The sequence below is a fragment of the Stegodyphus dumicola genome, chromosome 8 (genome assembly GCF_044657685.1).
Source record: "Stegodyphus dumicola isolate Sdum_Otavi_A_Nest chromosome 8, ASM4465768v1".
NCBI classification, from domain to species: domain Eukaryota; kingdom Metazoa; phylum Arthropoda; class Arachnida; order Araneae; family Eresidae; genus Stegodyphus; species Stegodyphus dumicola.
The window spans coordinates 110478491-110499967 of NC_140775.1; the positions used below are offsets into that span (position 1 = coordinate 110478491).

At 31.8% G+C, this 21477-nt stretch overlaps 1 protein-coding gene across 3 annotated transcripts in view; it reads left to right on the top strand.

Moving 5' to 3' along the window:
* LOC118202203 (uncharacterized) overlaps positions 1–21477 on the top strand; it is a 110668-nt gene that overhangs the window by 13101 nt on the left and 76090 nt on the right. For all 3 annotated transcript variants that reach the window (XM_085822268.1, XM_085822269.1, XM_035374362.2), the window contains exons 2-4: positions 572–657; positions 9907–10018; positions 13574–13755. In XM_085822268.1, the coding sequence (XP_085678394.1) occupies positions 9909–10018; positions 13574–13755 (292 nt within the window). In that variant the 5' untranslated portion in view covers positions 572–657; positions 9907–9908. The remainder of the gene's footprint in view (positions 1–571; positions 658–9906; positions 10019–13573; positions 13756–21477) is intronic.

Consider the following 21477-nt stretch of genomic DNA (forward strand, 5'->3'; position numbering starts at 1 on the left):
CTTCAGGCAAATGTGCTGATAACAATCCTTCAGTCAAGTAATCTTGTCTTTTTTTTTTTTTTTTTTTTTTTTTTTTTTTGTGTGTGTGTGCTTTTTGTTGTATTCTAAGTTTTGATAGTTTTATAAGCAAATTGTGATATTTTTTGCCTTCAACTTGATTTTAAAATATAAGCTTGTGGAATTTACCAGCAATGGATGAAACTGCAGTAAAAGTTAGGAGCAGAGAGTTTTGCCTAAAAAAAGTCTCAAACAGCAAAGCGATGCATTTGGTAGATAGCCAGTATTGCTGAGATCTGTGATGCCAGGTCTCTGAATTTTTTTTTTTTTTTTTTTTTATATATATATATATATTTTTTTAAACAAAAACAGATCAATGTGTACTTGGGAGAGGGGGAAAAAAGAAAAAAATGTAAAAATTTGGTAAGAATGTGTTTTATTTTTTTAATATGTCACATAATCTTTGTTTGATATTTAACTTTAGCATTTTAAATTGCTAAAGTTAATTTTTTTCCATATGTTGATAATTTCTGTTGATTCACGATAAATATCAATAGCTTGGAAATCTTTCTAGAAAAATTTGTGAAAACCACCATCTTCTGCCAGTTTCCTTTTCATCTGTAAAAATTCACCATATTGCACCAAGGTGTGGTATAATACGTAAGTACCTTTAATTTTATAATTTCTACATGTCTGTCTCATGATCTAAAATCTGGAAAGTTCCAGAATCGTCAAAGTTCTTACAAGTCCAGATCTAAGATTTTGTTTTATATATATGTATAGAGGGTGATTCAAAACTTATTGTTCAGATTTGAGGGGTAGGAGGGTATAGTGATGCATTTCTTATCAAAAAATAGCTCTGACATACATCACTTCATATTTTCGTGATTTATCAACTTTCTTAAGAAACGGAAATTCCAATGTTTCTAGGAACTCTAGGAAGAAACTGAGTACCTTCTTAATAATTAACAATTAAAAAACTAAATAAACTAAACATTACTTATAGAATTAAAAGTTCTAAAATTTAACGAGAATTTACGGTATAATCTCTTATTGTAGAAACATGACATGTGGTTTAAAATGCACTGCAATCTATCGAAATGAAGTACCATTCACAAACATTTAGAAAATATATTCCAAAAACATTCAATTCATGGAAGATGTCAGGAAATCGGTTTTACATAGGAAAGTATGTACGCGAGGGTGCTGTGTTTACCCAACCAGTGTACAGCTCACCTGACAACTCCTGCTGTCATCAGTGTATGAAGCTAACTTAATAGTGATAAGATGAATTGTTTTATGCATCAAGAGCTAGCAGATATGCATCTCGCATATGGGGCTACTGGCAAAAGTAGACATTGAGCTAGGCAAGTTTATGAAGACTGATAGTGCAACAGAAGAATACCGCAGTGTCAAATGTTTTCACGTGTGCATTGCAGTCTGTGCGACTGTGATTTACTGCGTAGCAGCATGCAGCATGCGGGGAGAAGACAACTGATGTGTACTGTCAACATGGCAGAACAATTCCTAAAGTCTATCGAAGATAATCCAAATACCAGCTCATGAACTATGGCTCAGCATTTTGGAGTTTGTCCGTCAGCAGTGTGGTGGCTACTGCATGAGGAATGAGTGCATCCTTACCATCTGCAAAGAGTGCAGTTACTGCATCCTAACGATTGTCCAAAGCATGTGGAATTTGCAAAATAGTTTATGTAAAAAGGTGCCGTGGACTTTAGTTTTCCAACTTCGGTGTTTTTTACAGATGAAACTTCATTCTCTTCTGAAGGTGTGTTCAGTACACACAATTCTCATGTGTGTCCTTATGAAAACCACATCGTACGAGAAGTCATAGGGCTCAACATCATTTTGCCATAAATGTGTGGGCTGGAATTATTGGTGACTGTTGAGACCTTACTTGTTACCTCCCCAAGTGGATGGCCGGAAATACATAATCTTTCTCAAGACAGTGTTACCAACTTTTACCAATTACCAGTGTTACCAACTAGCAAGGGCTCCAGCCCATAGTACAATTATTGTTCATGATTACCTGAACCAACCATTTGGAGCTCGATGGATTGTCAGAAACAGGCCAATCACTTGGCCACCCAGGTCACCTGGTTTATCGTGTATGGATTTCTTTTTGTGGGAGGCGATGAAATACCATGCCTACGAGATCTCTGTCGACACTGGTATGGTCCTTGTTGCATGAATAGCGGTTGCTACAGGAATTGTTCGTGATATGCCAGGTGTTTTTGAAAATGTTTGCAGGTCAATGCAATGGTGATGTGAATCTGGTGTTTGCGTAAATGGTTGTAGTTTTGATCACCTACTGTGAACCTGTACTTTACCTTGCTGAAATGAAGGTCACATTCGTTACCACTTAACTGTACTGTTTCCTTCTGTTACCTTACTTGCCCCCCCCCTTTTTTTTTTTTTTTCATGTAAATGCATTTGCTGACATACTTTCCTATGTGAAATCAGTTTCCTGAACTGTTCCCTACCTCCCCACCAAATCAGAACAATAAATTTTTCGAATCACCCTGTAGATTTACGTACATACAGTACAAAGCCCGAGATAAAAAATTATCAGGAATTCGATGATTTTGGAAATTTCTGGATTTAAGATTATCACTTTAAATCTAGTAAGGTAACATATAGGCATGAGAACACTGGGCTTAGTATTTAGGTCAGATAGCAAAATGCCCACCTCCCACAAAATTGGCGTCAAAGCACACACAACTGGTGTGGCAGCATTGGGCATCAGAATTTAGGATAGCAAAAATTTAAAGGAGCTTAAAGTAGCATAAATTAGGATGGAAAAATGTTTAGAATTTAGGAGAGGTGCTAGGCTATAGAATTTAAGAAAGTACCAAGCAGTTATAGTTTAAGACCCATAGAGATTGCACTGATCAGGATTGACTGAATGTGTAGCACCGATCGTGTTCTGTCCGTACAACCACTCAAGGGCTGAAAGTTGATCCTAGCCAACATTGATACAACATCAGTTGATGCATTGTTATTGACCATGGTGGGACTCCCTAGTCAGCAGGTGTTTGAAAGTGAAAGGTAAGAATCTCAGTTATTCCATAGAAAATATACATTAACAGCACAAGTGCTACCTTTTTGCTGTGCTGTGTACACAAGTGCTATCCTCCATTCCTAGACTCCAGGGAAAATTTTTATTATTTTAAGTTTTTTGAGGAGGCTGGATGTATGAACATTCTAGTTTGGATGTTGGATTTTCTTCCGTGTAATGTGAATACAAATCTCTTTTCTCATAGATCCTTTGTGGAGATATTTGTCTCAATAAGCAGATATCTTTCATGTGCTTTATCATAATCAGCTAATCAATCAAACTGTTGCAGTTTTAATCTGTGTGATAGCTTAATTTCTTGATCTGTGTGATAATTCAACCATTTACATTTTCAAAAAGTTTAAAGATTTGTATCTGGATCTAAGAATCTCTCCTGAGTGATTAAAATTAAAAGTGATACACCAAAAGGCAGTGTCTGATTAAAAGTGCAATTTTTTTCAGACCATATGTTGGTGGGATATACTTTGTCTCATCCCAAATTTTTGCTATTCCATAATTTTCCCAAGTTCTTCTTTTTAACAATATACAGTTGTGGCCAAAATTGTGGACATTTTTAGAAATTTTTATGTTTTTGAAGTTTGTATGCTTATAGAAAACGTTATGTTTCACAAAATGCAAACTTGTATATATCATTTCAAAGAGAATTTATTACTGAATTCAATACAAAACACAAAATTCAATTATTTGCAATACAGAAAAAGTTAAACGATAATAGTTATCGATATACATTAGATAGTGATGATTGCAATGAGTTATCAGTACTTAGTAGGGTACCCTTTATTTTTGATTACAGCATCTCCACGTGTCATTGAGCTGACAAGAGTTTTAAGCTCTTCTTTTATTATTACATGATGCCAGGAAACAATTATAGCCTCAATTAGTTCCCTTTTATTTGATGGGGGCCTCATTCGGACAAGAGTTTTCAAAAGGTGCCACAAATTTTCGATACGATTGAGGTCAGGACTGTTTCCTGGTCATGACAACAATTTAATGCTCTTTGTACGAAATCACTCTTTCGATATTTTGGCCATGTGGCAAGGAGCAGAATCCTGCTGAAAAATAAACGAAGCATTGTTGGGAAAGAGATCTCTGATGGAAGGTAGAAGTTTTGGTTCTAGAGTAGTGTCAATGTATTTTCTGGCATTCAGTGTCCCATCGATGACATGAAGGTGACCAATACTATCTGCTGACATGCATAACCAAATCATAACACTAAAGTCCCGTTTCCACTGCTGCGTATGCGTTGCGGTGCGTATGCGTTTCTCCAATCAGCGAGCGAATTCACTTTGATTGACATCTGCAATCCGGTCGGTGTGCGGTGACGGATGACATACGGATGGAGTTCAACAATGTTCAACTTCTATCCATATGTCTGCGGTTGCGTTGGGGTCACGTGGTGAAAAAGGAGCAATCAGGTGCAGTGACTAAAAATTAATGGCGGCAGAAGTAGCAATGAACGCTCGCTAATAGGGAAAGAATGTTTTGCTAAAAAATACTTATTTCTGAATTAACATTATAGCGAGAAATCTGTGTGCTGAAAATGACAGCAATCAGCTGAATTTAGTTTAAAATGATAAGAAAAACAAGATAACTGCAACTACACTACTTGTTCGTTCAAGAAAATCAGCGGCAAAAATTATAATTCCAAGTCCATGAAATAGCAAAATTTGTTCTGATAATCATTTTTTAGTTCTGCATACTTATTTAGCTTTAATGAAAATGAATGTCTGACTATATCAAACTGCTATAGCAAATTAGATATGATTAAAAGATTTGCTATTTTTTCTTTTGAAACAGGTAAAAACTAAAAACGTTAATTATAAATTAAATTTGATAGCCTTTTAAATACTCCAGTTCATTGAAGAGTATGTTAAATTTGTATTTCCCTTTATAAATATATCTTTTTGAATAACATATATTTGTAAGCACATGAAATATATTTTTAGCAGCCCGTTTAACTTCAATCGGAACGCCACTTTAAAAGATAATGATTTTTCCAAAAAATGTACTAGAAGCTGAAGAACAAACTCTGGTGAATTTTTCAGACAATAGCAAAGTGAAATAGGACCAAAAAACTTAAGTTTTAAGAATTGATTTACTTGATGATGTATATAACCCAAAATATGCATGCGACTTACGTGTAATCCTAGCTTAGTGGTAAAGCTGATGGTAACGATGTCCACCTTTTTGGAGTCGTGAGTTCGAATCCCATACGCTTTTTGCACCATGTCTGAAACTTTCTTACCTTTTTATTCCAATTTGATCTATATTCGTGTTTTATAATTTATTTCTATTATTATATGCATTAAATATATTGTTTTATTTATGCTCTTATTTATTTAAATTTTTTCCGCAAAAAAGTTTGAAAATTATATAATACTAATTTAAAGCATATCCTGTACATATATATTTGAATTTAACAAACATTCTCTATTCGTAAAAAGCAAATTTAAAGTTAATTAAATTTAAATGAAATTTAATGCAAACAAAGAAATGATTAATTATTGCTGTGCAAGTATCAAAATCCATGAATAAATATATAATTCCAAAAATTTATTAATCCTTAAAAAATTTATAAAAATGCATAAGTGAATAATGGGATAGATTATTAATCCTAAAAAAATTATAAAAATGCATAAGTGAATAATAGGATAGATTATTAATCCTAAAAAAATTATAAAAATGCGTAAGTGAATAATAGGATAGTTTATTAATCCTAAAAAATTTATAAAAATGCATAAATGAATAATAATATAGATTTAATCCTAAAAAACTTATAAAAATGCATAAGTGAATAATAGGATAAATAAATTTTTGGAATTATATATTTATTCATGGATTTTGATACTTGCACTTAATTTACATATGCTCTCAGAATTTAAATGAAATTGTATATTAGTTCGCAGCAATAATTAATCCTTTATTTGTTTGCATTAAATTTCATTTAAATTTAATTAACTTTTAATTTTTACGAATAGAAAATGTTTGTTAAATTCAAATTTTATTCCTTGCAGCAATGGCACAAGAGAATTATTTAAATTTAATTTATTTTGAAACCCTGCAGATATATATATATATATTCGTTTCACTTTTATGTGAATGTATATACATATGCTCAGACTTTGGGATGTTTACGACTCTAAACTTTCATTCCAATTAACATGAGACAGTATTAATGCCCTAAACATTTTTTTAACAAAAAATTACTATAATAATTGCTTTTAAATTCAGTCCTCTCCTGCAGAAGCGCAGGAATTAATTAATTAAATATTTCCATTTTCTTTACCTAATGTGTGTATATATAAAGAGAAAAATCTTATTTTTATAACTTCTTGTATAAAAAGAGATATGAATTAAAAATGTTTCAATTAAAAATAATATTTTATGGATTATGTATAAAATATAACTGCCCATAGTGCATTTTAAAACAAACGAGATTTCTAATAAATTATCCAGCTATGACCCTGAAGTCAGCGGTATACAAGCATAGCAAATTTTGCTTAAATATTGTGAACCTTTCCTTACAGTTGCTCTGTACTTTTAAAGTACCAACTATTTTTTAATCCCTTTAACTTTTTTATTTTATGTTATTTATTTGTTTACTTTTTCACTAACAGTACATTTTAGTTTTAATAATATGTATATTATTTCATAATATTTAAGGCTTCTAGAAACACAATTTTTTTTTTAAAAATTTATTTCAGCTTCTATGGAATTCGTGATGTTCATAATATGCATTATAACCTTACTTATCTAAAATTCCATATCAAATCCAAAACAAAAAATACTCGCTTAAGCGAGAAAAATTCAGATGTTCAGCGTCGTAACTCGCGAACTGCTTGCGCCAAAATATTACAGTGACACCTAGCGGCGGAAAATGAAAATATTTTACGCATACGCAGCAGTGGAAACGCTTGTACGGATGCCGTAGGCGTGTCTTCAATTGACGCAACGCGTTCGTACGCAGTAGTGGAAACGAGCCTTAACTGGGTTCTTCACAGTTGCTTGAATGCAGTCAGGATGTAGCTCTTCTCCTGTTCTACGTCTTACATATTTTCGCCCATCACTACCAAATAACGATATCTTAGTTTCATCACTCCATATAACTTGTGACCACTGATCATCTGTCCAATTAACGTGTTTCTTTGCCCACTGTAGTCTTTTTTTTGGTTGCTGAAAATTAAGATAAGGCTTTTTTAGTGGAATTCCACCTCTCAGTCCAACATCTGTTAATCTTCTCCTGATTGTTCTTGAACTGACAGAAACACCAGCATCATTCAGATCCTTCTGATGGCTACTGATGACATTTTTCTATCTTGGAAACATAGTCTTTTTATTCTTCTGTCATCAATAGATGTGGTGCACCTTTTTAGGCCTTTTCCTTCTTTGTTTTTTATTGAATTTGTCTCCTGATATCGTAAACAAAACATTCAGACTCCAGATATAGTCACTGAACCACCCACCTGTCTTGCAATTTCAGCATAGGAAAGACCACTTTCTCGTAACACAATAATATTACATCTCTTTCTAGGTGTCCAATCTACTCTTTTATTTGATGTCATTGTTTCTTGACTAAATATAAAAAATTTTTACAAAAATTCCTACTTGTAATTGCAGTGTAGAAGATACAGGTAATCCTTCTACAGAACAAAGCAAAATAATGAATTGTTTCAAGTGTAAACATGATGTCAGCTTCTACTGGCAGTTACTAACATTTGATTGGTTCTTAGAACAAGAGCAGTGATTGGCCAGGAAAGCTAGACATTACAAACCACTTCATAACTGTGTTTTTTATTTATATTAAAGTACATATAACTTTTTTGTATTGCAAATAATTGAATTTTGTATTGAATTCAGTAATAAATTCTCTTTAAAATGATATATACAAGTTTGCATTTTGCGAAACGTAACATTTTCTATAAGCATACCAAGTTCAAAAACATAAAAATTTCCAAAAGTGTCCACAATTTTGGCCACCACTGTAGTATTATATCTTACTTTTATTAAGATATTACTTGACTTTTTGTTAAACAGGACTTGACTAAAGCTCATCTTGCCTACAAATATAATAGTCTATTAATCCAAGAAACACATTATCCCAGAAATAGTTTGAATGACAGATGGAAACCTGTCGTATCTGCAATTCTTTACAACACCAGGGAAAAAATTCCATTTGATTTCATGCAGTTTAACCTATTAGAATATATATATTCAATTGCAAAAATAAAATAACTTGACATTTTTTAAAGGAAAGATTGTAATTAAAATTTGCATAGTATAAAAGTTTAAGAAAATTTAAATATGCAGTTAGCCAAAGAACATAAAATTCTGAATATCCAATTAATTACTAATATATTTTACACGTTAGAATGAATTGCATATAGTTCAGTAACTTGAAACAAACATTATAAAGTTAATTATAGTTTGGATTTACTTTAAAATTATGCCATCATGCAGATTGAAAACTTCTCAGTTTTTAAGATTTCAAGAGCTATGAAATTTCCTATCCAATCTGGTGTTTGTAGCCCAGTCTAGACTCTAGACATAAGATTCTTTCAGAACCCAATGTGCCCCATTCCCTTGTTTCTATGAGAGAAAAATAGTGTGAGGAAAGTTTTATGACTTCTTAAAATCTGAAAACTAGGTGGTAATCAGGCTTTGGATTTGAATGAGGAGCTCAGTTATTGTTTTCATTTCATGGATTTAGTATCCTAACAAAACAGAAATTATTGTCATTTAAGGCTTCATTTGAAAGTTTATCCCATGAAATAAATGCACAGTCATGATCTCTAATATATATATTTTTTTCTTTTTTAAGTAAGTACATTAGTAACCATATAGCATTAATGTGCAACAGAATAGTATCATAATTGATTTATTCTGCTATTTTGTGTTATTATCTTGAACAACTCATTTTAAGTATAAAGTCTTTTTTATATAATAATAATTTCTGGCGGAATTCATTCTTCCGTATATACAAGCTGAGCATTTACTGCAAATTTGTTTCTTCTGAAATTTAGAGGTAAACTTACATATAAGTTCAAAATGATTTACAAGTAATTCAATCAAAAAAAATGTTATAGGTAAAAAAATTGAAAGAATAGCATTTTTATATTATTTAAATCTGATGTACATTAGTAATTTTTTTCCAAGAAATTTTCTAGTAATTCTTTCTCTGCTAAAGGCAATGCCAGATGAAAGTCATTGGAGAATCTTACTTTCAGAATGTTGTCATATTTTCAATTCTGCTTATAGCATTGGTCAACAAAAGTGATAACAGTTTAAAACTAGCAGAATATGCAGTACTTTTTCATTGGAGCATTTTTTACTATGCAACAGAAAAGAACTGCTGTATTTTACGCGTAAAATTTACAGTATAACCAAGTAGAAAAAAAATCTTTTGATTGTTTAAGAATATTTTAACACAAATGAGAATAAGCACCAAAGTAAAATTTACTATGTTGTTGCCACAGTGTCAAATGATGCATATGTTTAAAAGCTGGAAGAATTGAGAAGTGCTCAGCAAAAGCCTGAGTATCAATTTTCCATTGTGTAGCTACAAATAGTATTCACATTTGATTAACCTCGTAAAAGTTTTAAATGAGTTAATTTATATAACTGCCCCCGAAAAATTTTTAGTAAACTATTATAGATATTGAGATCCGTATGTCAACAAAAAAGTTCTCACAAATGGTACATACTGTGTGTGTCAAGGATAGCTCTGCATGCTTTACTGTAATTAAATAACCTAATACCTTAACATGTAATGCTCTCATATTTAATTAGAATATTTATATTAGAAATTGGTATTTCAGGCATGGACATCTTTGATTGCAATAGTTCCATATCCGAAAGTAATGCAGATCTCAGTTCTGTTTTAATCTCTGCAGCAGATATGAGGACAGGAATGCTAGACGATACTTTGTGGTAAGCATGTTTTTAATGTTCAGGAATGCTAAAAATATATGTTTCTAGCTGTGTTGTCTGGCTCTGCTCAGGTAACTATACAAGACTCCTATGATCTTTAAAAGCCCTTAATTTTTTTAAAAAAGAATTTTTGGTTCATTCCTTCCCTAAATGGTGCGCTCTAGCCATTTATAGCCATTAGCCACTGCTAAGGCCAAAAGTGATTTTCATTTCATTATGGAGGCAAGTAATAGGGGGCCACCATTGCCTTCTATTAAGGGACAGACAAATTAAATCCATGCATTCTCTGGATTTGAACATAGGCTCTTCAGTTTGGCAGTCAGAGTCGTTCCGTCTGAGCAGCTGTTGGTCTTAATTTCATCCAAAATTTGCAAATGGTCCTTAATGTTGGGTCAGCTGACATTTCCATCCCCTTTCTGTGACTGTTATTTATAATGTAAATTAACATTTCAGATAAATGTAGAAAATCCACATGACTTGTAACAAAGCCAGTTGGAGGTTAGCATTGTAAAACATGAGGAACAATCAGCCACCTTAGAATGGAATTTCAGGGTGTCTGATTGGTTTTTTACTCAAGATTTCAGAATAGAATAATTTTGTACTGAAAAATGGTTCTTGAACTTGAACCTTACAAACACGCTTTTAACCTACTGTGATGAAAACATGACATTTAGAAAAATAAGGGTCGCATTTCCACACAATATTATTGGTGAAGTCAGAATTTTTTTAAGGATATGAACAAAAGGAGGAGGAAAAAAAGTAAAGCATGTTCTGAAAAAAATCTAGGGGTATTAGAACAAACTAAATTTAACTAAATCTAGAGAAAGCCACAAATTTATGTGAAGAGTTGCCTTTGTTTCAGAGCCACTGGGAACAGTGAAGACCATCTAGAACATTTCTTTGGAGAAGCCAACCAAATAATAATAAAAAAAATGTTGATAACTCTGATTTGCTATTGAGTTAATTTTTCTGTCGGACTGCACATTTTCATGATTTTTTTATATATTTATTGAAATTGCTCTAGATTTTAAATCTTACATGCAGAATTACTTTTTTTATATAAATCTGCAAGTAACAGTTTTTAATTTGCTTTTTAATGTGCACTATTTTTCAAAATGACTAAAATTTGTCACTCTTTAGAGATTTGTATTTAAAGTGCAGAAGTTCAAATCACCATTTATATTCAGTCCCTTTATTTTACCAAAAACAATCTTTTTCCTTTTTTTTGTCATATGAATTCATTGCTGAGTTTGCCAATTTTAAAATCAGTTTGCATACAATAATTTTGATTTGGTGATTTGTGAATTTCATGATAATTTTTTATGTGTAAAAAAGTTGTTATGATACTGTTAAAATAACAATTGTATTTTTAAATTTTTGAGAAAAATATTACTAAAGTAAAATATTTTTAGACCCATGTATTGTATTATGCCTCGATCTTTCGTTTACTACACAGTCTGGAAATATCTTAATTCTGAAATTTAAGCAAGATAATTATAATTTGAATAAGATAATAAACAGATTTCTTGAATTAATTTTTAATTAAAGCAAAAATGCTATTGTAATTATGTAAAACTGAATTTCATTTATCTAATTTTTATGATAACCTGTGTAATTTTATCAAAATAGTCAGATATGTTTTAGCTGTCTGTGTAAAATCCCTTTTTCTTTTTTTCTAAATTGTTTTAAAAAATCTGATTTTTACTCTCATTGTGAGTAACTTTATTGGCTAAAAGTGTGTGTGGGGGGGACCATAACAAAATGAAAAATGTATTACTGGTGTTAATACAGAAAAACTGTTTTGCAGTTAGATTGTGATGAGTTTCTCATATTTACTAGAGGATTTTTGAAAAAGCAATGAAAACTAAGTTATTTTAATTTTCTTCAGTAGTACTTCAGTATTATTTTATGGCCTTCTTTATTTAAATTTTACCAAGAACTTTTATGTTTAATGGACTGGGACAAAGTGGCCACCTTACTCAGAGCTGTTCTCATGTTTGGCGGATTAAAGTAATGTGGTTTGGATTGCCGATCATTCCGCCATGTTTTGCCAATAGCTCTAAGTAGGGTTGCTATTTTAGCGCATAAGGCCCATGATGCCATTTACATAATGGGGAGGGGGCATAATAATAAGAAAATATCTTTTCTATTTTTGCTTCCAGATGCCTTTCTCTTGATATGGCCGTGTTTCCTTTACTTTCCATTTTTTTTTATGATTGTTCCTTATTCAAAATTATAGAAAACTGCAAAAAGGAATTTCTCTTTTAATAAAGATATTGAAAATCTACAATTTAAAAGATATAGCTTTTACATCTGTATGCATATTATTTCATAAAGTTTTCTGGAGTTAATTTGAACACTGAAATTACTAAATAAGTAAGCTTGGCAACTTACACGCTTCTATATACATGCAGTTGTTCAGAACAACAAAATTTTAAATTAAATCTGAGAATTCAAAAATGAAAAGAAACGTGGGTACTTTTCCGTTTTGCCGGCACAAATGATAAAGTCGCCAATAATGGTACAGCTGATGCCAAACGAAATATCCTTGCTGGTAATCTTTTATGCTTCATTTTCAAAACAAGTAGCAGCCATTTCTTATCAGATAGATTATTTCTTTCAATAGTGGCATACAATTACATAGAATTTTTACCAGATAGTTCAATTTTATGTTTTTAGTTCAGTTGCGGTAATTGAGTCAATTAGGATGCAATCGCAACACTCACCCGAAGGCAAAAATATAGAAAAGGCAAAGTCAAGGGTTAAACTAAAATCCTAATGAGAATGCACTAGCGAAGTAAAGCACTGTAGTTTTACCTAATTTCTGAGTAAGTTATTTGTACGAATTGAAATACTTCTCGCATTTAAACTTGTATTCCAAATTAAGATTTAACTTGAAATTAATGTAGATAATTACTGAGAAAACTTAGACTTTTGTAACGTAGTTTACGTGAGGTAGATCACTTGGGGGTCACATAATATGAACCGGTGAATCAAGATGTTGAACCGTGAAAGCATAGTAAATTATTAAATGAATGTCTTTTTACAAATTTTTTGTCTTTATTTATTGGTATTTTACAAAATTTTAAACACTTTTAAAATGTATATGCCTTCAAAATAAAAATTCTTAGAATTAACATTTGTTAACGCTTTTTTTGTGTGTATGTTGTTGGCAATAAAGTCTGCTTGGCGAGATTTGCGCCGGTGAAACGGAAAAGTGCCGAAACGTTATTAAAGAAAAAATTGATTATATGAAGCAAAAGGAAATATGCTCTTCAAATGGATTTTGATGATAGTAACAAATTAGCAGATAATTTTAGAAAATGGATAAGAAACTAGCAAGTGATTTGTTTATTGGATTTAATGAACTTGGTGAGTTTTTTTTTAAAAAGTGTCGCCAAAATTCCCAATAAGTAACTTTTACAGAGTTGAATAATGACTAATATCATCATGATGCTTCTATAAGAAATTGCTAAGTTGCATCAAGATGTTTGTGTTAATATGTAAGTTCCATATTTTTACAATAATAACTTATTGTATCCTTTTAATTTGCAGTGATGATGAGGCACTGTCAGAAAAAGACATTACTAGTGATTTAGCTAGTCTAGATAATTTAGAAATTCTACATACTTGCAGTGACAATGATTTTTCAAGCACTAATGTCATGGATTGTTTGTCAAATATAAATCATTCACCTGAAACATTTGATATTCCTTCCATTGATAATGATGATTCAGGTACTATGCTTTGAAGTATTTCTTCTTAAACATTAAAGCAAGCTGTATGTTTTAAAGTCTGTTTTTTATATAAACACTTTCCTGTATAATTTCAAATTTAATTTCATGCATTGTTTATATGCTAATCTTTATTGTATTTCAGATTTTAAATTTAAAACTGTGTGTAGGACTTTGAAGTAAAAAATATTAATAATGAAAAATATTTTGTTTTGTATTTACTAAAAAATAAGCATTCTTATCATTCAAATGAACTATTTTGTTATAATAAGTTCTGTTGTTTCATATAGTAAGAGTTAATAACGGAGAAATTTACCATAACCTATGAAATATTTACACCAGGATTTTTTAATAATTTTTTATTAAATTTTCTGTTTTGCATTTTAATTAGTATCATTTATGATACATAATTTTCTTTGTCAGAGTGAAATATGAAATATAATTTTATATGATGATTAATTTGAACAAATAGAAACATTGCTGGTGCCATTTATTCTGTAAGTCAAGTCTGAAAGATTTTTGAAATGATTAAAATGGTGTTTTTTAAACTTTTTATTTAAAATTCTTTTAGTATACTGAACATACTGCCGTTGCATTAGTTTTTAGATGGATATGAAATTTGCATTAGTATGTTTATTTCATATAGATCTTTCTGTTTACCTCTCTTTGATTTCTTCATGTTACCTAGTTTTTAGAGTCAAATTTTTTGATTAAAATACAGTAAAACCTTGAGATAAGAGTATAATTTGTTCCAGCATTGAGCTCATATAGCGAATTTCTCGTATATAGAAACAAACTTCCCCATTGAAAATAATGGAAATCCAATTAATCCGTTTTGCACCTCCAAAAATATCAACATAAAAATTAATTTTTCTAATAAATAACACTGGTAAATAATATAACCATAGTTTTATGTTTATGATAGCTTGCGACAAATGATAATTTCCGACACCGACGTTTTAACTGCTTCTCGTTCATCCACACCAACAACAGCTTCTAGGAGTTTTGGACAGTGCTTGAAAGTAACGGCTACATCACGTTTCTTAATTTCTTCCTTCTTCTTCAGAATAGTACAGATTGTCGATGCCGAAAAGGCATAAGTCTTTGCCAAGTCCCTCTTACTTATATTTATCTATGATTTCTTTCTTAATTTCAATGGCCATGGCTTCCTTATTTTTCTTTGCAGCACTATCTGAGGCAACAATCTTCTTGGGAGGCATCGTGAAATAAATATTTTCACGTTAAGTGTAAAAAGCAGTTAACTCACAAGAGCACAAACATGTACATCAAAGAACACTGAGTGATCAGACGAGAGGATTCCCCGAGTCAAGCTGGATCGGGAAATGGCGCCATGCATACCAACAGCCGGGACTATTGCTCGTATTTAGAGACAAAGTTTTCACTCGTACTTTCCTCATATCTCGAATTTCTCATATATAGAGGTGCTCGTATCTCGAGGTTCAAATGTATGAAGAATATTTCTGCTAGAATTTGCCATAAATCCTGTCTATATACTTGCTGTAATATATGCTGATGTTCAAACTTAAGAAAATTTTCATATTTGGTTAATTATCTCAATGTGAGAATTCACATTTATTGATTATGACCCAAATGTGAATTTCAACATCATTTGGATGGACAGACTTTTATGAAATTTGATCTGATAAAAAATATGCCATACCATGATTACATGCATATGCATGATTGTGCATAAGCGTTTTTGGCATAGGAAGACCCAAATTGGTGGTTGCAAGATTGAGCAAAGATTGTAAGCAAAAATGAGAAGGAGAACATGTCATTGTACAAAACATCTTGAGAGAAAAGAAAGCAAGGAAAAAACATCAGAGCTCTAAAACATTGTGGTAGAAAATAAAGTAATACAAAACTTTGTACATTAAAACATAGTCATAAAGCATACATAAAAATACTTTGTACATAAAAAATTAAAACATAGTCATAAAAACATGGTACTCTTCTATTATGAGGACCAAATTCAAAAATTTGTGTATGTATGCATGTATGCATGCATGGATGGATGGATGGGTTCATGTATGCATGCATATATAGGTATGTATGTGTATGCATATACGAACACACACATGCATATACAAACATGGCTGAACGGCTGGTAGGTTTTTCATGATCTGCCATTGTTAGTATTTATGCAATATGGATAGATAACTCTGAAACCAGCATGTGTTTGATGTCAAGGCATCATCAAAGGAAAAGGATGCCAGAGACTGGCCTGCTTAGTACAACAAAATTGGCATCAGGCAGTGGCTCAGCTGACAGCCCAATATAATATAATGCAGGCCCAAGTGCAAGTATTTTGGAACATGCACTTCAGTGAATGCTGTTGGATATAGGATGGCACAATAAACATCCCACATGTGTGCCTTTGTTGAATAAGCGTCCTTGTCAACACCACCTATAAATGGGCTCAGGAACCGCAAGACTAGACCATGGATAAGCGGAAGACAGTTGCCTGGTCATGATTTCTCATTCGTCGTGTCGGTGGTCATGTCAGGGTACACCAAGCAAACAGAAACAGTTGCTCCCCCCTTGTACAGCAGGTCATACACAGGCAAGCAGTGACAGTATTATGCTTTGAAGGACATTCCTATGGGTGGCTTTAGGATACTTATTAGTGATAGAACAGACCATGAAAGCTGCGGACTATCTGAATATAACTGCAGATCAGTTGCGTCCTTACATAACATCTGTCTTCCCAACTAGAAATGGAATCTTCCAACAGGACAACATCCCATGTTACAAGGCTCGAATTGTGTTGGAATGGTTCGAGGAGCATAAGGAGGAATTCCAATTAATGTCCTGGTCACGTTAACTCTCTGGATCTTATCCTGATACAGCACATTTGGGGTGTCATGAAGCAGCAGCTCAGAGCTCAAACACTACCATGTCGAAATATCTCAACTTTGCATGACTGCTGCTTAGACATTTGGTACAGCCTTCTCCAGTCATCTATCAATAACTTGTGGCATCCATGCCAAGGCGAATTGCAGCTGTTTTGCAGGCCAAAGGTTGCACAATGTGTTATTGAGTACCCGGTCATAATGTTTTGGCTCTTCAGTGTATATGCAGATGCTAGAGTACTCTCATGCAAGGTCTGATTTTCGTTTGTGTTGCTGATTAATCTATTAAATAGGAGATAAAATAAATCTTGAGAACTTTTTGAAGTAGGAATTTTGCATAATGGTGCCCATATTTTATGAAAAACACTGATTTGTTATGAAGCGGCTTGCACATTTATGAGTAACTGGATCAGCATAAAGATGCTTGTTTCCGTATAAAAAATGGATTGGCATATAGGTGCCCACACTTTTATAAAAGACATATTGGCGTAAGGGTGCTAAAGTTTTCATTTCATGGAGTGAAAAGGATACATATATTTTTTTTCCTCCTAAAGTAATCTCTCTTTTTTGGACCTGGAAAGAATATAGACAGTGAGTCGTAATAAAACATCTTATACTTAATCTTCAATATTCCATCAAATCTTCAATTTTTATATGTTCTGTCTTAATTGTTTAAATATCCCATCCGATTCTCTTTCAGCTGTCAATGCACATGTGGATTTCAAGTATAAAATAGCATTTTTACTGTTAATAATGGATTATTTCACCTTTCCACTATAAAATGTTTTCTTTTATAATGTCTTCCAAATTGTTTAGAGCTGTAACCTACAAGCTGTTTAGAAAGGAGATAATTGTGCTGTAGATATTCGTTAGGGAAAAAATTCTTGAAAAAGAATGTCATAAAAGATTGATTGTAAATAAATATGAATAACTGTCAGTAATTATTCAAGTTAATTTAAAAGCTTCTAATTGTGTAGATCTTAAATCAACACCCTTCAGACCCTATTAGATTAACAAAAAGTTATTGTTCTAGTCTGCAACAATATGACAGAGTCCTGCAAAGGTTAAAATAACCTTTTTAGGTACTTTTCCGTTTCGCCGGTGCAAATCTTGTCAAGCAGACTTTATTGGCGACAACACACAGTATACACATAAAAAATGTTGACAAATGTTAGTTCTAAGAATTTTTTTATTTTGAAGGTATAAACATTTTAATATTGCTTAAAATTTTGTAAAGAATCCAATAAATAAAGACAATAAATTTGTAAAAAGACATTAAGAATTTACTATGCTTTTTTGGTACAACATCCTGATTCGCTGGTTTATATAATGTCACCCCAAGTGATCTCATCTCACGTAAACTACGCTACAAAAATCTAATTCAGTAATTATCTACATTAATTTCAAGTTAAATCTTAATTTGGAATATAAGTTTAAATACAAGAATTATTTCAATTCATACAAATAGCTTACTCAGAAATTATGTAAAATCACAGTGCTTTACTTCGCTAGTGCATTCTCATTAGAACTGATGAACCCTTGATAGTCCTTGTAGTAATTAACCCTTGATAGTCTATATTTTTGACATCAGATGAGCAGTGTGATTGCATCCTAATTGACTTTATTACCACCCGCAAATGACCTTAGGGCATAAAATTGAACTATCTGGTAAAAAATATATGTAATTGTATGCCAGTATTGAAAGAAACAATCAATCTGATAAGAAATGGCTGTGACTTGTTTTGAAAATGAGGAGTAAAAGGTTACCAGTGAGGATATTCTCTTTGGCATCAGTTGTACCATTAATTGCGACTTTATCGCCTACGCCGGCAAAATGGAAAAGTACCCCTTTTTATTAAATCCTTAAATTTAACAGAAGGCACTAGTTGCACATACAAAATGAAACTTCACTACTTGTGGATATTTAAAATAATATAAATTCAAATAGCCTAGTTAGAAACTGCATAAAGTTGCCTACTTAAGCTGTCTCTAATGGCTGTTTCTAATATGAGGTAGCAAAATGGCTAAAGCCGGAATAATTACTAGCAAAGCTGGGGATAGGACATAAATTGTGAGTGAGGCTGCCAAATGCTCCGACTTCAAAATATTAAAATCCCAGGCTTAAATATTCTCGCAACTAATTTGCATTCTGGTTAGGACTAGGGAAGGAAGTTTTATTAAAGGTTCAAATCACAATAATTGGTTAATTAAAAGACAATTCTTGTGAATTAATTTTTATTAATTCACAATTTAAATAAATATATGTAACTGTAAAACTAAACAATAAATTTTCAAATATTTTTTCATTCTTCATTAGAAATTACTTCATGAGTCACTGCTTGGTCATGACCATGTTTTGGGAGCCACTGTTTTAGTCCATTCAGTGTTTGAAATCTGCATTTCCAGAAAGCAGAACTGCCTCTTTTTATAAGGAATGCAGGTGCAAAAGAAACGCTTAGGTATCCCGAGCAGTCTTTAAGTGGTAGTAAAGCATCACACTTTTTGAGAAGCAAAATGATTTTAAAAGCAATATTAAGGGGGGAAAATTAAATAAGGAAACATTTTTGCATCCCAAACAGTGTTTCAATGGTAGAAAAGCATCAAACTTTTTTAGAGGAAGTAAGAAGGTTTTATGTTTAATCTTTCTACATAAAATATTGATCAAAGGAAATTTTAAATAGCTTATGTTGCCAGAAGGATACCTTGTTTACTCACATATGTCCCCCTTTTTTTATTAATTTTATTGCATGAAAATTTAATTTCAGTGAATGTGGTTACAGTAAGAACAAATCAAATGAAGAATATTCATGAGCAAACTACTGATAACTAACACAATATTATTTATTTCAAGAAATCTGATTTCTAATAAGAATATGTAGTAATATTAACATTACACTATCTAATCATTACTTTATCTTCATTTCTGCTTCCCTATATCTTGAATCTCACCTGCTTTTGTGGCTGTCCACTGCTAATCCCTAGGTGTCAAATCATTCCATCGTGCTGTAAGTGCAATCTTTGTCATCTGCTATACCTTGCAAGCCATCATCATTCGGTCTATCTTCACACCTGCAAGGATTTTCAGAACAGTCAAGAACATTACATATGTGTTTTCTTGGAGCTCTTCGCTATATCAATCAGAGCCCATGTACCCAAATTCTCTCTAGCAAATCAATTTTTAAGACAAAAGCAATCACTACATGGATGGCTCCATATTAAAATTTAGAGGAGCTCATTTTGTGAATGTCTTGAGAAAGGAGGAAATTAGTAAATACTATAAATTTTTCAGACCCTTTTGCTGCAAGGGGGATATGCAAGAAGGAAAAGTATGTGATAACATATTATATTCCATATTTATTGCTGCCAAGGTAAAAAACAATTCCTAATCCATCTACTTTTTTTTTTTTTTTTTTTTCATTTTATTATACAGTCAAATATTGAAAATCTGCCGACCTGAAATCCACATTGCCTCTCAGAATATAAACATTCAGTTTATAGGTTCCAGAATCCGCAACATTGAGTACGAAATATCGAAGAAAAAAATACTTACCGAATAATGACGTCATAATTACCGAATAATAATGTGTCAAAACGGAAATACCAAATTATTGATATAAAAAAGTTTAAAAAAAATAAGTTCTAATCTGCATCGAGGTAAAAAAGTAGACGATTCACTGAACTCTTTGTTCAAGTTCACGATTCACGTTGTTGTATTTTGAGCTTTGTTATTTCATTTCACAAGATTGTTTAGTGCTGCTTTTTTTTTCCCCGGATATTTTGTAGATAAATTAAGAATATTTTTAATTTCAGATCTTTTTCATACAATGACAGATAAGAAACGCACTCGTGATTTTACTGCTTGCAATGTTGAAAAACATAAACACGTTACATTGACGGTAACGCAAAAAGTGCAAATTCTGCAAAAGATGGAAGCAGGTGCTACTCCTCAATTTATAGCAGAATGGTATGGAATTGCGACACGATTGTGTATGATATACGGAAAAATAAAGAAAAGCTGTTGAAATTTTACAGCCACTGTGATTCTAACACCGGAAACCGAAACTGGAAATCTTTTTATCAGGCGAAATTGGCAAACCTCGATACTATGTACATATAATACAATGAATAATATAATCAATTTATACATGTAATAATAATTTAATTAAATGTATCTAATACGCCTTATTCAGTTTTCACTTTTATTCCAAATATTGTGCTTTATCTTTTCTGTCCTGAAATCCGCACAACCTCTGGTCCCAAGCATTGCAGATTTCTGGAATTCTACTGTATTTCATTATGCTTTGTAATGTAGCCAGTTCATCAAGAACATCTTTTTTAAAATGAGATAAAAATACTCAAGGTTGACATTCCAAACTGTCTTTAAACACAATTAAAGTAAATGTACAGCAGCTTTTGCAGATGACTTGTCTGCATCATCAGCTCTAGCTGAATAGTCAGAGCTTGAATGGTCCATCTGTGAAAGCTCTTATACGGTTTAAGTGTGATTCCAGTATACAGTATTTTATCTCATTCATTTCATTTTGGATCTAAAACAATTTTTAACCATTTTGCCAGTTAATTTTAAAGCAATCTATTTTATTCAAAATCCTTTCTTTTAATGAGATAATTTCATTAATTAAATCTTTGTAGCTTTATATTAACTATATTAATATGTTTGGATATATTTTTGAATACATTTTCCATTTGCAGTATAATTGTCATTTATTGGAATAAAGAAATTTATATTTAAAATTTTTGAATCACACATTTTTAACTTCATTTTTTACTAATTCAGAAAATAATATTCATTCCCTTCTTGGTTTCTTATTTAAGAAAACTAATATAAATTTGT